General features: G+C 54.2%; 1 protein-coding gene across 1 annotated transcript; it reads right to left on the reverse strand.

Moving 5' to 3' along the window:
- Positions 1–15,695: 15,695 nt before the first annotated feature.
- Positions 15,696–19,728, reverse strand: PROK1 (prokineticin 1). Its single transcript, XM_008704041.2, has 3 exons — positions 19,657–19,728; positions 17,016–17,141; positions 15,696–15,916 (listed from the first exon to the last, which is right to left on the reverse strand). The coding sequence occupies exons 1-3, from the start codon at positions 19,726–19,728 to the stop codon at positions 15,797–15,799; spliced, it is 318 nt and encodes a 105-aa protein (XP_008702263.1). The 3' UTR covers positions 15,696–15,796.
- Between the last annotated feature and the right edge of the window lie 397 nt (positions 19,729–20,125).

Genomic DNA, 20,125 nt, shown 5'->3' on the forward strand with positions numbered 1-20,125 from the left:
TTTTGCTTTATTAATTCAGTTTTAAGGAATCACTAAATAGTTGGAGAGGAGGACCTGGTCCAACATTTCAGCTTCAAAACCTTTGTGACACTGGAATTGGGTAATGATTGCTTGTATATGACACCGAAAGCACAGGCAACAAAAGAAAGAAAACAGGTGTATTAGACTACACCAAAACTACAAACTTGGGCATCAAAGGACACTCCCAGCAGAGAGATAATGCAACTCACAGGATGGGAGAACATATTTGCAAATCAAATATCTGATAAGGGGTTACTGGCCAGAATATATTGAGTTCCGACAATTGAACAGCAGACACAAAAACCAGTAATTCAATTACAAAAGAAGCAAAGGACTTATTGGGGCGCGTGGGTGGCTCAGTTGGTTAAGCGACTGCCTTCGGCTCGGTCATGATCCTGGAGTCCCGGGATCAAGTCCTACATCGGGCTCCCTGCTCAGCAGGGAGTGTGCTTCTCCCTCTGACCCTCCCCCCCACATGCTCTCTCTCTCAAATAAATAAATAAAACCTTAAAATTTTTAAAAATGGAGCAAAGGATTTAAATAGGCATTTCTTCCAAGAAGATGTACGAATGGCCAACAAGCACGTGAAAAGATGCTCACCATCACTCCTCACTAGGGAAATGCAGGTCAAACCACGAGATATCAGCTCTCACTCATTAGGATGGCTGCTATCAAAAAAAGCAAAAAAACAAAAAAACAAAAAAAACCCCAGAAACTAACAAATGTCGGCAACAATGTGAAGAAATTGAAACTGTTGTATATTGCAGTGGAGAATGCAAAGCCTTGCAGCCCTGATGGAAAACACTGTGGCAGTTCCTCAAAAAGTTAAACAGAATTACCATAGGATCCAGCAATTCTACTTCTGGATAAATACCCAGAAGCATTGAAGGTAAGATCTCAAAAAAGATATTCATACGCCCAGGTTGATGGCGGCGTGCTGTAATAGCCGAAACCTGGACGCAACCCAAGCCTCCATCCACAGTTGGATGACCGCATAAACAAAGGGTGGTGAACACATACAATGGAATATTATTCAGCCTTAAAAAGGAAAGACATTCCGACACATGCTACAATATGGATGAACCTTAAGAATTATGCCAAGTGAGGGGCGCCTGGGTGCCTCAGTCGGTTAAGCGTCCAACTCTTGGTTTTGGCTCAGGTCATGATCTCAGGGTCATGGGACGAGCACCACCTCCACCCCCACCACGCCTGGTCGCTCAGCAGGGAGTCTGCTGGAGATTCTCCCTCTCCGTCTGTCCCTCCGCCGGGCCGTGCTCTCTCTCTCTACCTCAAATAAATAAATAAATCTTTTTGTAGGGGCGCCTGGGTGGCTCAGTCGTTAAGCATCTGCCTTCGGCTCAGGACATGATCCTGGCGTTCTGGGACCGAGCCCTGCATCGGGCTCCTCAGCTGGGAGCCTGCTTCTTCCTCTCCCACTCCCCCTGCTTGTGTTCCCTCTCTCGCTGGCTGTCTCTCTCTGTCAAATAAATAAACAAATAAAATCTTTTAAAAAAATCTTTTTTTAAAAAAAGAACATTATACCAAGTGAAAGAAGCCAGTCTCAAAAGGACAAATACTGTATGCCTCCCCTTATTTGAAGTACTTCGAGTAGTCACATTCAAAGAGTCACAAAGTGGAGGGATGCTTGCCAGGGGCTGGCGGGGAGGGGAAATGGAGACTTCCTGTTTAACGGGTGCAGAGTTTCAGTTTTCCAAGATGAAAAGAGTTCTGGAGATGGATGGCAGTGATGGGTGCATAACAGTGTGAACAGACTTCATGCCGTAGACTTGTACACTCAAAAATGGCTTAAATGGTAACTTACGTTGCGTATATTTGACCATAAAAAAATTAAAGTTTTCTTGTAAACCAAAAGAAATACACGCTTGTGAACCAAAGAGAAAGTGTAATACACATCTCTTTGCAACTCACCGGCTGAGAGATGGATGACGTCACATGTCACATCCTTTGAACATCTGGAAAACTTGCCTCTTCCTGGCACGCTTCCCCCAAGGACCTGCATCACTGTAGAAAGGGAAGGACCTGGGGTTTGAGCCAGGGGGTTTTCAGAACTGCAGAACTTAGCCATGTCTATCTACTACATGGCCCTCAGTCCCTGCGCCCCACTGTGTGCCAGGCGCCCCGGCTTTGACCTTCATTAGGTGATTGCCAGCCTCATGACCCTCATCCGTAAACATCTTCCACTTCGGAGAGTTTTTGTGATGACCAGTGAGGCCACGTAAAGTGCTGGGTAGACCTCGGGCACTCAGTAATCGCCAGCTCTTATTATTATGCTCTTCTCCAATCAGCACCAAAAGTATTCAGTACCCATATTCTACAAATAAGGGAAATGAAGCAGAAAGAGGCTAAGTCACTTACCCAGCTCCCAGGTCAGAATGTGGGGGTGCCCGGGGGCGCCTGGGTGGTGCAGTCGTTAAGCGTCTGCCTTAGGCTCAGGGCGTGATCCCGGTGCTCTGGGATCGAGCCCCACGTCAGGCTCCTCCGCTGGGAGCCTGCTTCTTCCTCTCCCACTCCCTCTGCTTGTGTTCCCTCTCTTGCTGGCTGTCCCTCTCTGTCAAATACATAAATAAAATCTTAAAAAAAAAAAAAGAATGTGGGGTGCTTAGCTTTTCATCCAGGACCCGTGAGCTTTCTACGCCACCTGCTAGGGCCTCGTTTAACAGAGGAGAGACCTGAGGCTCGGCGACATTGGCAAGGAGAGAAACTCAGATGCCGACGGGCCGGGGGGGTAACGCAGAAGAGTCTGGGAGGCAGCGTAAGAAAAATCCTCTGCAGGAGATTCTGCCAAATAGTCTTTGTTTTCACTCCACCATGGGTTAGGCATATAACATAATAGGAGCCTCCATGATACTGATGATTGGGTTTCCGATTCTAATTTTTAAAGTAAATATCAACAAATAGAAATTTTCAATTCATTTCATTCCCTTCCAAAAAAATCTTTCAACGCGATGCATGCCAACGCTGTGCGGACCCAACACACTATTTGCAGGTCTGATGCAAACCCCAGAGGCGGGTGTGGCAGGGGCCCCCACAAGTGGAGGGCTCAGGGAATGTGTACACTCCAGCCAACGACTGGCTACCCCAACCCCAGTTCATTCGTGCCACCGTGGGAACCCAGTGGAGGGATGCCAGAACGTTCCGTTTTCCAAGAGATGCAGAAGATGTTGCCTTTGGGGGAAATGTACCGACTTTCAAATAAAGGTGACCTTTTATTGTGATACTATGCAGACAAAGTAAGGCAGGTGTGCAGGCAAGCCCTTCAGTGTCGGGCTCCAGTAGGAAGTCGCGTGGTTTATCAGCAGAGCTGGGACAAAACACAAGCCTCTGATGAAGCCCACCAGGGGTTTCTCCAGCGCGGCCCAGGCTGGAACTGGAGCGGGGGGCACAGAGGAGAGGATGGGCGGAGGGAAGGAAGGGCAGGATGCCCAAACCTGACAGTCTCAGCCTGCAGAGGCAGGACAACAAGGAAATCTTTATAGGGTTCACTTAATTTCAGGGTTCACTAATTTTCTTCCATCAGATCTTTGCCTGAAGCTACACCCAAGGATTTTCTGCAACCCCTCCTCCGGCTGGGCAGATGCACACCATCCAGCCACCTTAATTAAAGAGGATGTTTCTCGGGGCGCCTGGGTAGCGCAGTCGTTAAGCATCTGCCTTCGGCTCAGGGCGTGATCCCGGCGTTCCGGGATCGAGTCCCACATCGGGCTCCTCGGCTAGAAGCCTGCTTCTTCCTCTCCCACTCCCCCTGCTTGTGTTCCCTCTCTTACTGGCTGTCTCTCTGTCAAATAAATAAATAAAATCTTTAAAAAAAAAAAAAGAGGATGTTTCTCCTCTGAAATGAATGCGTGTTAAAAATATCAAATATTAATCACTGGCAACATTAATTTATAATAATGCTTGTCTCCCTCTCAACTTCCACAGTGACATCTGGCCTGACTGCTTTGAACCTGACACCCGCTCCATCACGGGATTTATAAATAGCCTGAGTTAAAATCTTCACCTTGAACCGAACAGACGGGCTCCATGGCGTGGTTTCCAGAATGAAGACGGCTGCAGCGTGCAATGAGGGCCTGGGCGGGTCTTTTTGGGGTGGCGTTTGAAATTGTATTTTAAAGATGGCAATTGTGGAGTGGGGGGCAGGGTGATGGAGGGGCAGGGACAAGGGGGGGCTCTGGGCTGCTTCCTTGAGGTTGGCGGGGGCAGGCCTCACTCTCCCCCCCCAACCCCCTCCCCCCGACAGCCCATTTCATGATCTGTCAGAGTTGGGCATGGGCACGGCTGTTCCCTTCCACCTTAAGTTCTCGGTCCAGTTTCCGTACTTGCCCCTTGGGGATTGATCGGTGCAGACACTGTCTTCTGTTGAAGGGGGGCAGCACCCACTTTATGTAAACAGAAGAGAAGTTCATCCCCGCCAACAGAGCATTTTCCATCCACAAGCCCACGCAGTAACCAGAGTTCAGAATTCCTGTGCGTTCACTACGTGCCAGGCCGGGGCTGCCACCATCTCATCCCGTCCCCACAGCAACCCTGTAAAGTACGTCCTAGTGAGGGGCGCCTGGGGGGCTCAGTCAGTGAAGCATCTGCCTTCAGCTCGGGTCATGATCTCAGGGTCCTGGGATCAAGTGCCGCATCGGGCTCCTTAGTTGGTGGGGAGCCTGCTTCTCCCTCTGCCTGCCACTCCCCCTGCTCGTGCGTGCTCTCTTTCTCTCTCTCTGACAAATGAATAAATAAAATCGATTTAAAAATTATACTAATAAACCCATTAAAAAAAAGAGTTAGTCCTGGTGCTGCTTTACCCAGAAGGAAATGGAGGTTAGAAGAACTGCGTTCCTGAGGTCATCCAGCTCAAACCAAGAAGGGTAGGTCGCGGGGGTCTCCTTGCTTACTCCCTTTCCAGAGTTTCTCGAGCTGCGAAAACTCCAGCTTCCTGGGCCCTCTCTCCAGCAATTCGCATCCGGAGGCTCTGGATGATGGCCAGCAGGGAAGGTCCTCCTCACGACAGCACTGGGGGGCAGCGGGAATTACTGTTCCCATGCATCAGAGGTGGGAAGGGACTCAGGGAGCTGCCTGACCCCTCAGACAGCCGGGCGGAGAATCTGAAGCTTTGGTTGCAGTGCCACTAGGAGGGATTAGACGACCCGATGGAGAGGCCGGGAGAGACAGAGCACCTCATGGAGATCAGAAGGCAGGTGGGAGATGGGGAGGGCAGTGTCCGGGAAGGAGGGCAGGAGCTGCTGGGGGCCCCATTGCTGATTGTGTCCAGCTCCCCAACGGCTCAGGGCACCTCTGGGGCCAGCCAGCAAAGCCCCTCCTGGCCCGGAAGCTTTGCGATGAGGTGGTCCCCACAGGTCTCCGCTGGCCCAGGGCTCCTGGGAGGGTACAGGCTGTCTGGGGCCATGGTGGCCATTGGCAGGCTTTCCCACGATCCCAGGGACCCGTGGAGCCTAAGGGAAGGAAGGAAATGGATATCCTGAGAGCAGACCGCCGATAGTACACCACTTCGTCGTTTCACAGCTGTGCCTTGCCAGGGAGGGCCCTGGGGACCATCCTGTCCACACAGAACGGCAGCAGGGAGCAAGAACCTTCTCTCCCATCTCTCTCCAGCTGCGGCCTGGCGGCCAGGCTGGGACCCCATCCTCCCTAGTGCTTAGCCCCCTGAGAACACTCCCAGGTCTCCCCCCCACCCCATCTCACTGGACACTCTTCTCAGTGTCCCCCCCTGGAGGCTAACGCTACCAGGTGGCCACACCTGGCAGAGGAAGTAAGTTTGATCCCTTCCCCTCACCTGGGAGCAGGTGTGGCTGCCTGCCCTCGGGGCTACTTACTGAGATATGTGCCCCCAGCAGACTCCGGAGTGAGGGACCCCTAGCTGAGGTCTGGGACCCATTTTCCTGCTGCCTGACTCCCTAACACTCCCTCCAGACATGGAGCATCCCATTTGGCCGGTCAGAGCCCCGTTGCTCCCTTTCGCAGCTGGCCCCAAGCTGGGGACTGGGGAGCACATGCAGGACGCCTGCAGGACATGTGTTTGCATCCTGGCTGGGGCCTCGGGCTAGGGAGCCCTTCTCCTCACCTGAGGGCTTTGCAGCAAAGACAATTCAGATTTTCATTATAGGCCTAATTGATTTCCTGCAAAGGTTAGGGTGACCAGGTAGGACAGTGTCGCCCTGGGACTGGAGGTGTGGGGAGCATGGAGAAGAGCTTGTTAGAGGCCCCTTGAATCCGAGTCTCCAGGACTCAGCATTTTGACATCTTCCTTTGGTGCTGCTATGCGCACTGAAGCCTGGGAACTGCGGGTTTATGGGGCAAATGACATTTCCTAGAAACCCAGGAGCGGGGCGGGGGCGGGGGCAGCCACCAACCCCAGTGACACCTGTCTCAGGGGATATACACACTTTAGCTGGTTTAATTTGAACCCAATTTGAGAAGAGCCAGGATAGAATTCAGAGCCCACTCTATGCTTTTTCTAGAAAAAAAAAAAATTGCATAGCGTAGTATTAAGATCACGGCCCATATTGAGCAAACATTCCTTTAAAACAGCGACTGATGTTTAAGCAGGGTATTAAGAGGCACATAGATAAGATTTGCGTATCTATGTTCCCAGACGGAGCTGCTTTGAGCTTTGCCTTCATCAACCCGTGCTTCTAAACTTCATCATATTAACACAGCCTGACCTGGACAAACTACTTTCTTCTACCACATTCCAATCCAGGGGAGCTGAAGCATGTCCAGGACATGCCTCCAGGTAACACGGGCTTGGGGAGCCGGTTCCAGGAGGCTCAGGCGCTGGGCAGAGGGATCCCAGCGCGGGCTGTCCAAGACGTTTTCATAAACAAACAAAAAAGCATAAAGCATGCCCAATGTGCTTCCTCACACACAGCCTGTCCTAAGCACTCTGCGTGCCCTTGCACGGCAACCCTAAGAGCCGGGTACTATTGCTCGCGCCATTTTACAGATGGAGACACTGAGGCAGAGAAGTTGAGCAGCTTGCCCAAAGTCCCCATCTAGGAAGTGGCTTGACCAGGGTTCAGACTCACGCAGTCTGCACCACCCACCACCGCACTGTGCCACCTGTCGGGAAGCAGAAACAGGGTAACTTTGCTGCTAATTCCACGAGGAATGCCAACAGAGCAAAACGCAAGATGACGAGAAAATGTCAAGCTGCCATTCAGCATATTTGTTTACTTAGTCTTCGAGGCTTAGTTTTGAGACAGAATTTCACAGGCTTCTCTGCCCCTTGTCTCTGTCAGAACTGTGCCCACGGCTTCTTGCTCGTGAGTGATTCTCTCTGTGTAGACCCACTTCATCCTTCTCAGGAATCTCCGACCCCTGAGTAAGGGTTCCCGTGTCCTCGGTAGCGGGGGGGCTCAGGGGGTTCAGATTCCTTCTGAGAACAACACCCAGGTTTTTCTTCCAAGGCTCACTTACATTTAAATGAAACAAATGTCCCCATGACCCATGGGCCACAGGGGCTTCCAATCGGCAGAGGCGAAGATAAGAAAGAATCTTCTGGACAGAGGGCCATAAACTGTGTCCCTCCCGTGGCCTGGGCCACGTGGTCTTCCTGAGGCCCAGGCACTGCGCTCTCAGGCCTGTAGCCTGCTGCAGGCTCCACCAGGCCCTTTGTAAACTATGAGAGGAAGGCCTCAGTGGCCGTCGAAAGGGGCCTCAGGAGAGCTGAGGGGGAAACCATGAAAATGGATAAAAGAAAGCTCATTCAGGGGCGCCTGGGTGGCACAGCGGTTAAGTGTCTGCCTTCGGCTCAGGGCGTGATCCCGGCGTTATGGGATCGAGCCCCACATCGGGCTCCTCCGCTGGGAGCCTGCTTCTTCCTCTCCCACTCCCCCTGCTTGTGTTCCCTCTCTCACTGGCTGTCTCTCTCTCTGTCAAATAAATAAATAAAATCTTAAAAAAAAAAAAAAAAGAAAGAAAAAGAAAGCTCATTCAAAATGGAGTCAGGAAGCCAGGAAGGGAGAGGTGTCAGGGGCGTCATGGAAGCTTGCATCGTCCAGCAGGAAGAAGGAAGATTTCCTCAGCCCGGCAAGCGGCCCTGCCTGCGGCCAAGGAGAAGCTGCCGCCACTTCGAACTCGCACTTTCCTCCAATGAATTTCGTTTAAAATGACCCCTCCCTGCTTCCCCCCTTTCCTCTATAAAAGGACCCTCGCCTGCGGTGTTCTCCAGACTCGGCTCAGTTCGCTTCGCCGAAGTTGGCTGGTCCCGAATACACCCATTTGCTACAGGATGACCTTCGTTGTTCCATTTTTCATGCTGACCCCAAGTTGTTCTCCCGGTGCCTCTATGGCTTTGGGCTCCTGAGGCTAGATGGCCCCGACCAGGGCGGCAACAGGGAATGGGTCATATTGTAACCCTATTCCCCACCCAGGGTCAGCTGTGCAGGGTACGACTCTTTTTTTTTTTTTTTTTTTAAGATTTTATTTATTTTTTTATTTGAGAGAGAGAGAGCGCATGAGAGGGGGAGAGGGACACAGTGAGAGGGAGAAGCAGATTCCTTGCTGAGCAGGGAGCCGGACATGGGGCTCGATCTCAGGACCCTGGGATCATGACCTGAGCCGAAGGCAGATGCGCAACTGACTGAGCCACCCAGGCGCCCCAGGGTATGGTTCTTAAAGAGGCACAAATCCCTGGAGGAAAGAGAAGACCCGATGCCAGTTAACTCAGCGGCTACATAGAAACTTCTCGGCCCATCCCCAAGGTGGGCAATGCCCAAGGGTGGTAAAGGGAAAGCATTCTTTGCAGGAGACATCCTGCCTCCAGGGAACATCTTTGCAGCAGGTGCACGGAGGGCCGAAGGGCAGCTCTAGGCCGGTGTCACTCCCTGAGCTCTGGTGTCACTGCCCGAGCTCCGTGGGCTCCCGGTGCGGCCAGCTGCCACTCGTTTTAAGAGGCAGGCAGGAGGAACGGACAGCCCACACTGGGCCATGCACCGTATAGCGCTTCTGTCCTGCTGATGAGGGATTTCTCTTACTATCCAAACTGTAAACTGTTGAGTATACCATTCGAGGGGCTGTCTGGTATAGAAAAGCACTCACTGGGGACATCTTTCTCCCCGGCCCACAAGATAAATGTCAAATGAACATTAAGGGATGCCAAATCGTTTGCCAGCCTGGAATGTTCCAGTCCTACCGTGCCTGAGACCCTGAGGACCTCCCAGGTGCCCCCAGGCCCCAAACCTCAGCAACTGAAGCCCGGGTCCACAAAACACGGGCCATTTTGTGCAGCCTCGGGCAGTGCTGAGCCGGGGCCTGGCCTCATTCTCTTCAGCCTGGGTACGTTGACCGCACCCCCTGCCAACTGAAGTTGGAAAGCCTTTTTTTTTTTTTTTCCACTTTATGGATTTTAATATTGATTTTTAAGCAGCTTCATTGTGACATAACTCACATCCCATGTGAATTCATCCATTTCACAGATATAATTCCATATTCCTTATCCACAGAGTTCTGCAACCAACGCCACAGTCTAATTTTAGAACATTCTTGCCACCCCAAAAAGAAACCCTGTACCCACCAACAGTCACTCTCTATTTTCCTACACTTGGCTCCAGGCAATGGCCAATCTGCTGTCTGTCTCCGGAGAGTCACCTATTGTGGGCATTTTGCATAAAGAGAATCCTACAAAATGTGGTCTTTTGTGTCTGGCTTCTTTCTTTCTTTTTTAAGGTTTATTTATGTATTTCAGTGAGAGAGCAGGGGGAGGGGGAGGGGCAGGGAGCGTCGGAAGCGCAGGGCACTGAGCCCGACAGGGGGCTCGATCTCCCGACCCTGAGATCACAGCCTGAGCCAGACCACACGGCCCAGGCGCCCCTGGCTTCCGTCATTTAGCACAGTGTTCTCAAGGTCCGCCTCGTTGTGGACGTATCAGTACTTCGTTCCAGTTCACGACTCGATGACACTCCACCGTTTGGGCCCAGCATCTTTTATGCATTCCCCGGTTGACCGGTTGACGGAGGCAAGCTGTTTGTATAAAGACAGTCCTTTGCTTTTCTTTCTGATTCCCCATGGGAAAGCGTGTCGCTGAAGAAACCCCTATGGAGAGCGGGCCCCAGGCCACCTCGCTCTTCCCTCCTCAGCGGGTGGGATCTGAGGTTTGGTACACTCCAGGAGAATTCGGCAGGTTGATTCTCGGGCTGGTGTAAGATCGGACACAGGGCAAATTTTCAAGCAGCCATTCCTCAATCCCAGGGTTTATCACTGTGAAAACTGCAAAGGAGTAAGAATGCCAAGTGTTGCCCTTGGGGGGCTTGAGGCTGTGGCCCTGCCTCACCCCACCCCCAACCAAAGCCAGCCTAAGTAAATACACAGTCGAAGTAGAACAGTGTGTTTGCTGTGCAAACTCAGCCCTGAGCCTCCCCTGAGCTGACCTTTCTCTTGGGCTGGGGGAGGCTTTCTGCTTCCTCCTGGGGTCTTCCCTCTGCTCACTGCCCCCTGGAGCCTGGTGGCCAGAGTCTGGGAGATGGGAGAAGTGCCTAGGAGAGCCACGGATCCACACGCACTCCTGTGCTTGCTTGGCTCTGGCCAGTTGGAATCCTAGCCGGGACACGATCTCTAGGTCCTCCCTCACTATTCGGGCGGAGCAGGGCTTAGCGGCACACTTCCGCTGGATCCTCTAGCATTTTCGGCCCTTAGGAGAGCTCCAGGCAGAGACTCGGCTCTGCCCTCTGCCCTCCGCTCAGTCTGTATCCGGCCCTTATTTCTCCATGAGGAGGAACCCCCCCCCCACCCCCAACCTCAGCTGGCACAACGGGCTTCCCTCAGGCCCTCCCCTCGCTCAGCTCAGTTCCAGCCCCTGACTGGTGACATCTCCCCTCCCTCGTGCCAGCAGCTCAGTCCCCTGCCTCTGCCCTAACTTCCACTACCATTTTCTTGGAGGGGAGAGTCCTATTTTGTCTTTGTTTCCACGATGACAAAGTCCATCCAACAGAAGTAAATAATTGAAGATTTTCTCACTCACAGAGGGCAATCCTGTACTTTCCCACTCCTGATCTGCTCCCGGGGCCCATCCTCGTCCCTCAGGGCCATCGTGGGCTTTGCGTATGGCTCTCCCAAACTCCAGGACCTCAGAGGGCCTCCCTGTGGGGAGAGAGAAACTGCAAGGGGGCCGAGGGTGAGCACTGGGGTGTGGGGACTCTGAGAGGAGAAGGTCTGTGACAGGCAGCAACTGTAGAACCCCACATCCCAGAGGCCCCTGAGGGCCAGCCTGTCCTTCCCTAGGAAATGCTGTTGCTGTTTCATTCATTCATTCATTCATTTGCTCATTCATTCATTCAGTAACTGTCTGTTGAGCACAGCTCTAAGCCAGGCATCACGGTGACACAGGAGAAAACCGTGGTCTCTGTCCTCCACCAGCAGCTCGTAGTCCTCTGTCTACCACGCAGTAAAGGGACCCCATAGCTCATAAACTAGTCATACTAATTAATTAATACATGAATTCACTGGGGTTCCACTTCAGATGACCGGAAACTTCTCAAGTCCTCTGTGGGCCCTCCCTGCAGATCTGCCGAGGTGCCCCACCACCCTCCCCACCCAGGGCGCATACCCAGGTCCTGAAAGCCAGCACCCCACCAGGTCCCGTGTCTCCTCCCCAAACATTGGGGGGAGGGGTCTGGGCCAGGCAGGCCAGCCCGGAACACCCCTGCGTCCTTCCCCCAGCCCCCTTCTGCCATCAGTGACAGACCACAGCTGCAGAGAGCAGGAGGGCACCGCCCTGTGTAGCGTGGGGTCTGGAGAAGGGCTGCCGTGGGTGGTTAGGCAGCCCGCCAACATCCTCTGTCAAGTACTCAGTACACCTGGTACTTGGGCTTGGTACACCTGATACTGGGCTTGGTCTGTGATGAGAAGAACCCTGGCCCCCATACCCTGAAGCCAGCCCAGTCAGAGGGCAGCCTCTGGCTCAGTGAATGAAGGGATCTGTGGCTGACAGGGCGGGGCAGGCACTTGGCAGGGAGCCAGGCCCAGAAGCCCCTCCTGCCGCCCTCTCCATCCCCCACCTCCACCACAGGCCGCTGGCGATGCAGGATGCAGTCGCTGTGTACCGGGCACAGGAGGGGAGCCCAGGTCCTGGGAAGCAAGGAAACCCAGAGGATAGGCTAGGGGCGGGTCTGCCCGCAGGGGGGGCCTCCGTCCTCTGGCTGTGCAGCTGTTCCAGCCCTGGCCCCCGCTATTCAACCCAGGGACACAGGCAGGACGCGGACCCTGCCCTTCCTTCTCTGGCAGGTGAAGGCTGGCGTAGACGCGGATGCTCCGGAGAGCAGGTGCCAGCTCGGTGCTCGAGATGCATCCCAGGTGTTTCCGTGTGGATGGATGCAGATGGGGTGGGGTGGGGGGCATTTGAGCGGCTCTTGAAGGAGGTGTTGAGGTCACCAGAAACAGAGGAGAAGCAGAGCATTCCCCGTAGAGGAACATGGCATCTTCCACAGACAGCAGGCAGTCCTGAGGCTGAGAAGCCTGGTGGGGAGCATGGAAGAGGCAGAGAAAGGGTGGGCGGGGGCTTGTGGCTCCTGTCCAAGGGCTGGGCTTTCTCCTTTGGAGCTGAGAAGGGCCATCGGGGAATACAAACTAGGTAAATGCTGGTAGACACACCAGGGTGAATTTTAAGGGGAAAACTGGAGGCAGAGAGAATAGGTCGGAAGCAGTTGCCATAGGCCATGCTCGGCAGGATGATGGCTTAGACCTGGCCGTGGCTGCCGTGAGAAAGGACAGTAGAAGAGAGAAGAAATCTAGACTGCCCTTGAGCTTCCGACTTGGATCATGGGGGTGACCCAGATGACTAGCCAGGAAGATGGAGACTCGGGGGCACAGGTAGGGTGGAAGGGGCATCCCGTCATCCTCATCTGGCCCCGCCCACCTCCACGGTCCCACTCCTAGAGCAGCTGGAAGGTGTCTCACTGGAAGATGACAGTGACTTCTAGGAAAGAAGTATCTAGGTGGGACGGGACCCAAAGGGGCAATTAAGTATTTCTCCTGTGCTCCTTAGGGTGACAGATTTCTTTCCACAGGTGGAAGCACTGTCCCTCTAAGCCTCTGGTTGAATCTATCGCTTGGGGACATCTGGGGAATGAAGCCCCCCCCCCCCAGGTCTGCTTTGAGAAGGGAGCATCTGACTCTTCCCTGCCATCCCCAGATTGGTCACTAGATGGCACCAGACTCCACCTGTCGGGGAGGAAGGGGCGGGGCCTAAGGGGCAGTAAGGCTGTCACTGAAGGGGCCAGAATCCTGAAGGGCTGTCCATCTCACCTAAGCCTGAATTAATTTAATTCTTTGGGAATATATTCTTATCTTGGATATATTATTCTTATAAGTAGATTCTTTTTATAATTATATTTATGAAGAATATATTCCTGAATATAAGGAATTCTCACAAATAACGTTCCTTACCCCTCACCCCCCACTCAACCTCCCCCTTTCTGCTCTTAGGGCTTCAGAAAAAAAGCAGCGAGAAACTGGAGCAGTGGTCAATTATACCTTCCTTAGAATTTGGTATCAAAAATGAGAATTGTTCCAGTTAGACTAAAAAGGGTCTGCAGACTGGCCAGCTCCTAGATGGGGACGGAGATGGGGGGCTGCAGGTGGCGAGTCAATGAGCACCCCATCAGGGACACCCCTGTGCCTGCAACCATCAACCCGTCTCTGCTGTGCTGAGGCACGTGGCCATCGTCTCACCCAGGACGGCTCTGCCTGACTGGGGAGGGCCCCGCATACCAGCATGACGTGGAAGTGATTGGCGCTACCTAGAGACCCAAAGGCAAGGATGGGCAGATTGAAAGCCTGGACATGGACGGTAGCTCTACGTCCAGCTCCTGAGCCAGAGTGCAGGGGGCAGAGATTCATGCGCTGCACGAAGGGGCGAGAGTTGGCACAGCAGGCAATGACATCTGTCAGAGGAGCCGAAAACAAAGAGCAGGAGCCCTGAGTGGGCCTCAGGTCCAGCCTGAGTGGGTCGTGCAGTAAAGCCTGTCCTGAGCACCCTTGAGCAAGGCTCTGGTAGATTCAGGACAAATGGGGGACGGCAGGAGCCCCCAGGGCCTCATTAACCACCATGTGCTTGGAGGCTTCTGAGAAACACAGGATACGATGTCCTTTCACCTTAGATTTTGCATTTTTCTAGGCTAGGAATTGGGGTGAGGAGGGGCCATGGGGACAGTAGCCTGGCACTTAGGGGATGCTCACAGCCCCTGGGTTCGGACACAGGCTCAGGGCCATCCTGATAGAATTCCTCACCCCACACATGGTGGTCTGGGGGCATCAGGTCCTGGACACTAAGCAAAAGGGACTAAAGTGTAGAAATGGGACTTGCAACCCATCCAAATCTCACCAATGGGGTCCCCCCTCAGCCACCAGCTCGGGGCTCCCTTCCTGTCTCCAACCCACCAAAGCGTGTGAGCCACACCCCTGAGAAGCACCCTCCGGGCCCAGAGCCCGCTGCCTGTCACCCTTCATTCAAAGAAACCCTGAATCTGTTTTCTCAAAACAAGTGCCCGAAACGGGAGGAGGAACACCAACGGCGTCCCTCCCCCACCCGGAAAGGGCCCCATCCTGCCCCCACTCCCCGCCCCGAGTCCCCGAGCCGGCAGAGCAGAACACCACGGCCACTCGCGCCTTGTTCATGCTTTTATCCTGCAGCTGTGCAGGTCAGCGAGCACAGCTTCCGGCGTCACCACGCCGTCCTGGGTGAGCCGAGGGCAGGGTCCCGATGGGAGGAGCTTGGTGGGGCTGGTGTGGTAGAGGCCAGTGGAGGCCAGTGACACAACCCCCGGACAGATGGCTCTGAGCTTCGGGAAGCCCTTGCTGTCTAGAGAAGCAACCTGCTCTGGGTGTGAGGCCTGTGCAGCTTGGTCCCTGGGGGGTAGTTGCCTCCCCAGGTCCAAAATCAATGTGCCTGCCTGCTGCCTCCCCCCCCCCCAAGCTGGGCAGAAGCCCCTCATCCTCAAGGTCATGGACATGCTCCCGGGGGCCCGATCCTTGGAAAGGAGCTGTTTGGGGCTACTCCCTAATTCCTCCTAAACGTCAATGGCTGATTAGATTAAACTGCCCCCACTTGCATTCTAGAGGGAGGACAAGGGAACTGGGGGCTTCCCTGGTGAAGTGCGTGGGGAGGGCCTTGGAGGCAATGCAGTTGTGGCCTAGTGGGTGGGCTCCCCACACCTGCCATGAGGTCACTGACTATAGCCCACCCCAAAGGTTGACCTTGGGCCCATGGCCCAACACTGAGGAGTGAGTCAACCCAAGGAAGGCAACTACTCCCCGGTCGCCCCTCACAGGCCTCATGAAAAGGGCCTGAGGCTCAGCCCAGGACCTGTCCCCTCGGAGCGATACAGCTGGGGGGCTATGCTGGAGACTGCGGGATTCGGGCAGAAGAACACGTGCAGGAAGGGGGTGAGACGGGCCCAGGGAGGAGGACAAGTCATCTCTGAGCATCATCCGGATGAGTGAGGCAGAGGCTAAGGGAAAAGAATCCCCTTCCTGTTACTTACAACCTCTCTGGCAGCCTGAACAGAACCAGGAAGAGAACCAGTCAGGCCACCTCTCGGACCACAGCCCGAAGCCGGGACCGCAGGTGTCGTGTGTCTGCTTGCACGCACGTAGGTGGGCTAGGGCGGAGGGACCAAGGAAGACCGTTTGGGGAGTGGGGGCGGGGCGTTGGGGGAGCTGGGCCACGTGGCAGAAATAAAAGTCCCTAAGAGGCGACCCCAGGCTGAGCTCATGCAGGGGCCCAGGGTGCGTCCTGCCAATAGACAGGCTCTTAGAAGTTGATGTTCTTCAGGTCCGTGGAGCAGCGGTACCGGCCGTCCAGACACCTGGAGCACAGCAGGCTGGGCAGGCAGGGGCAGGTGTGGTGCTGGCGTCTCCGGAAGAAGGGGACCTGGGGAAAGAGGAGAAGAAGGAGGATGCCTTCGCCACAAGGGAGGTGGGCCTCCTGGCAGGAGCCTCTGGCCGGTGTCTCACCCCTCCAACCAGCACGACAATCACGGTTATTACAGAGGGGGAACCTGAGGCACAGTGGCTGAACGACATGCCAAGTTCATGCAGCTAATTTGTGGAGGAGCCAGGATTTGAACCCAGGCATACCTGGCTCTCGGGACAATGTAATCAGCCACAACACTGTGCCGTCCATTCCAGCCTTAAACACGCTGTCCAGCTTAGGACACGCTGCCTAGCCAGGTCCTCTCACCAACCCAACACCTGCGTGTATGCACGCACACACGTGTAAGTGACTGAATATCACTTAAAGCTCAGCCATGATGTGCTCAGCGCTCGGGGTGCTAGGGAGGCAGCGGTGGACAGGACAGACACCATCACTGCCCTGTGACTCACCCCGAGACTAAACTATGGAGGTTTCCTCAAGGGAGGGTGAACAGGAATGGTTATGATCATACTCAGGGTCAGAATGCTCGGGTTCAAATCCCAGGTCTGCCGCTTCCCAGCTGTGTGACCACTGGCAAGCTATTTAGTCTCTGTGTCTCAACTTTATCATCTGCAAAATGGGTCAATAATAGCCCCTACCACATATGGTTGTAAAGAGGTTTAAACTATATAATTGCAAAAGCACTTAGTCTGAAAAGTGGCCCATAGTAAGCACTCAGCAGTAGCTTTTATTGCCACTGGTGTCCCCTTGGGGAATATAAATCTGCGGCCGAAGCACATCCCACACCCTGGGCGGCACCTCCCCATCCCCCAAGCGGTCCGGATCGGGAGGGTGACCACAGGAGGATGCTCTGAGCCCAGAAGAAACCGGGGCTCCTCCATGCAGGTCTGCTCCCCTAGGGAGCAGGAAGGACTCCTGAACCACAGGGAGCCCAGGGGAGGGGGCTGGCACACCTGCGGTTGCTCCTGTTCTCGGCCCTTCTATGCCCCCCGGGCTGGGAGCTGCCTGTCAGGGGACGGGAGCAGGGCGCATAGGGCCCAAAAGAGTACAAGTGCCTCCTCGTTGGCTCTGGGCCCTGAGCAGGTCTGTGCAGTACCTTGTGGCTGCCCGGGTGACACTCCTCTCCTTCCCGCCCCAGCGGGGTGCACATCCGAAGCCCACGCAGCCACAGGCTGATGGCACAGCAGGTGCCCGCCCCGCACTGGACATCCCGCTCACAGGCCTGCAAGGGGAGACAAAGCGGCCATTTGTGCCCGTTAGTGCCACCCAAGAGAAACCAGAAGGGAAAGGTACGTCTGAAACCCGCACGGAAGCCTCGCACCCCCGGGCAGCACCTCTGTGCTCCTGCTCCTCTCACGACAGGACGCTCAGGGCTCAGCGGGGCATCAGAACTGCATCTGAGGACCCCTCCGAGCGCCTCGGAGGCCACCCAGTAGGGAGCCAATGCTCCTCTTCGGACCAAGCCAGAGGTCAGGAGACACAGCTCTTGCAGTGCCAGCCAATGCTCCAAGGATGCTGGTGAAATGGAATTGATCTGAGTTCCTAGAGGTGGGAAGGGTACTGATGGCCCAAGCCCCAAGGGGGCCAGTCCTTGGACCAAACTCTCCAATCTTGACCCCACCCCAGGGGCTGGTGCCTCCCCTCCCCATGCTGGCCCTCCCCTTGGCCCTCCCCAGAAGCCCAGCCTCACCCGAGATGCCAGCGCCCCAGAGAACAGGGGTCTCCCCCGGTGCTTCTCTGCTGGCCTCCTTGACCCCCAGATAGGGATGGACCCCTCTGGGTTGGGGTCCAGAACAGGAACTGAGCGGCCTTGCCTGGTTTCTGAAAGTTGCCATTTGTAAAGAAGCCCACATAAGCCTGCTTTGAACAAAAGCCTGAACTGGGGGAGATAGACCTCTGAACTGCTCCAGCCTCAAGCGGGGCCACAATGGAGAAACACACGCACTTGGCACTCCCACAGAAGCTTGGTGGCTCTTCGGAGCTGAGATTCACAGCTGGGTTGGGGTTCGCTCTTCTCCGGCGGAAGGCTGCAGAGCCCCTTCTGGCTACCTGAGTGGGACCTGGCAGAAACTGGAAGCCGCCAACTTGCTCAGCCCCGGGGACGGAAAGTGGGGGTGCGGGCTCTGCTTGCCACCCAGAGGAAGTACAGGTGACACTCACCTGGCCGTGCAGGTCTCAGCCCAGCGAGGGCACATCTCACACACTCACCAGCCCCTGCAAGCCCAGGATTAGGGCTGAGCAGACCCTCCCTGACTCTTCTTCCACAGAGGTGGGGGGGCATCATTGTCCTGCTCTGGCAGGAGGGACCATCGAAGCCTGAATCCGGGATGGTCACAGTCCAGGGAGCAGGGGTGCGTGGTGGCGTCCTCCCAGCCTCTTCCTGGGAGTCAGCCTCGGGGCACCAGCAGGGCATGGAGAGTGGAGGGAGATCCTGACCCCCTGAGCACTGGGTCCCACCCTCTCCTTGTCCTGTCTGTCACGCATGTCCTCCGACCCTAGACTCCTCTCTCACTGTGCTTTTCAAAGGGTCCTCTTGAAGGGTTTACTAGTAGGAGATTTTCCCACCACCACTCAGCCAGATGTTGGAGCTGGCCCAGTGAGGTCCCTGGGCGTCAAGGTCAACCCACAGCTCCCATCCCCCTTGGTGGCTTCTCTCCTTTGTTCTTAGCCGCCCCGATCATCCCGCTACACAACGGGAGGATTCAGAGGCTGATCCATTAGGTATAATTTTGCCCTAACAATGTTATTCATGCTCTGGGTCTCAAAAGCATTGACTTGCCTTTAATATGTGTTTGTCTTTGAAGCTCAAGTCTTTTTCCTTTAAAAAGAAAAGGAAAGAAGTTTTCCTTTCTGTGACCACGAAAACTAATGCGATTCCAAGAATCATTTGGCATTTTTCTACATTTCCATTCTCTATGTAAAAAGTTGAAGGATGCTGGGGAAAAAATTCTCTCTCTCTCTCTCTTTTTTTTCCTAGCGGCTTTTACCTGGAAAGCTCTCAGGTATTATTCTCCATTTTAGTAAGAATGGTCCCACCACTGTAACACATTTGAGGGTGGTCCCCGGGGAAAGCCCCAGTCTAAGAGTTTCGAATTCTAAGACAGGCAGCGCCCCTATGTGGGAAACCTCCACTGGGAGACTAGATTTCCACTTGTTACCTGATGCTTGCACACCCAGCCAAACGCTCTGATCAGAACCGAGCACAGTTAAAATACATAAATAATAAAGGAAAGAAAGAATTTCAAGACAATCTTCCTTAAAAGTAGAAAAAGCAGAGGTTAGACATCCCCAATTAAAGCTAATAAGGTCACTGCCTTTAATTAAGTCAACATGCAGTATAAATTACACTTGACATGTGGCCCAGATTGTATATGAAAACCAATATTTACACAAAAGATAAATTACGGGGTGCTAACCAACTTTATGAAAGAATTCCTTATTACACAATTAGAAATCTTCATGTTCCCGAAGGTCTAAACTTCAAAATATTTGATGTCTAATGCAATTGGAAGTAAGATTGGATTTACACACAGCCTCTCCAAAGGATATCCCTTCTAGGAGGGGGGTAAGGTCTAACTAATCTGAAAATCATGTGGAATGCCTCTCTGAAATGCTGGCTGACCACTGACTCCCCAGTTTTTTTTTGGTTTGCCCCCTGCGTGGTTGCTGGCTCCCCTCCCGTGCAGACCCCGACACCCTCCCGAAACCCAGGGCATAGAGGGACTTGGGTGCCTTACCCCCGTGATCACGGCACAGTCCGACACAGTCACCAGAAGGAACATGATTGAGACCCGCATGGCACCTCTCATGGTCACTTGGGGTGAAGGCACAACGCTGGCCGCTCCACGGCCTCTCGCCTGCTCCCGCTCAGCCTCCCGCGCCAGCTGGGAAAGCCAGGCTGTCCGGCCCCCTCCCTCCTCCCAGATTTATGCAGTCCAATCCAGGCTGCCTGTGGGTGCCTCTCTCTGCTTTTCCCTTCCCCGTCACCAGTGCTATTCAGATGATCTCAGGGACGAACATGAGACCTGAATCCCTGATGACATCAAATCACCATCAAAACCAATAAAAATGAACACATCGGGGGCGTTGACATGGCTCGAACTCTCCGAGGAGCGCGGAGATGCAGTCAGTTACGTACGATTCACTCCACAGTCTTCGGCGCCTCTGGGGTATCCTTCTAGTCTGCTTGGGCCGGGGGATGGGGTG

This window comes from Ursus maritimus, unplaced genomic scaffold, assembly GCF_017311325.1.
Source record: "Ursus maritimus isolate PB19 unplaced genomic scaffold, ASM1731132v1 scaffold_12, whole genome shotgun sequence".
Classification (NCBI taxonomy): domain Eukaryota; kingdom Metazoa; phylum Chordata; class Mammalia; order Carnivora; family Ursidae; genus Ursus; species Ursus maritimus.

Excerpts from the sequence above, each read along its gene's own strand:
- PROK1 (XM_008704041.2), bottom strand. The coding sequence starts at position 19,728 with ATGAGAGGTGCCATGCGGGTCTCAATCATGTTCCTTCTGGTGACTGTG. Across the intron at positions 17,142-19,656 it reads ACTGTGCCGTGATCACGGGG|GCCTGTGAGCGGGATGTCCA; the intron begins GTAAGGCACCCA and ends CTCCCCTTGCAG. Across the intron at positions 15,917-17,015 it reads GTCACCCGGGCAGCCACAAG|GTCCCCTTCTTCCGGAGACG; the intron begins GTACTGCACAGA and ends CTCTTTCCCCAG.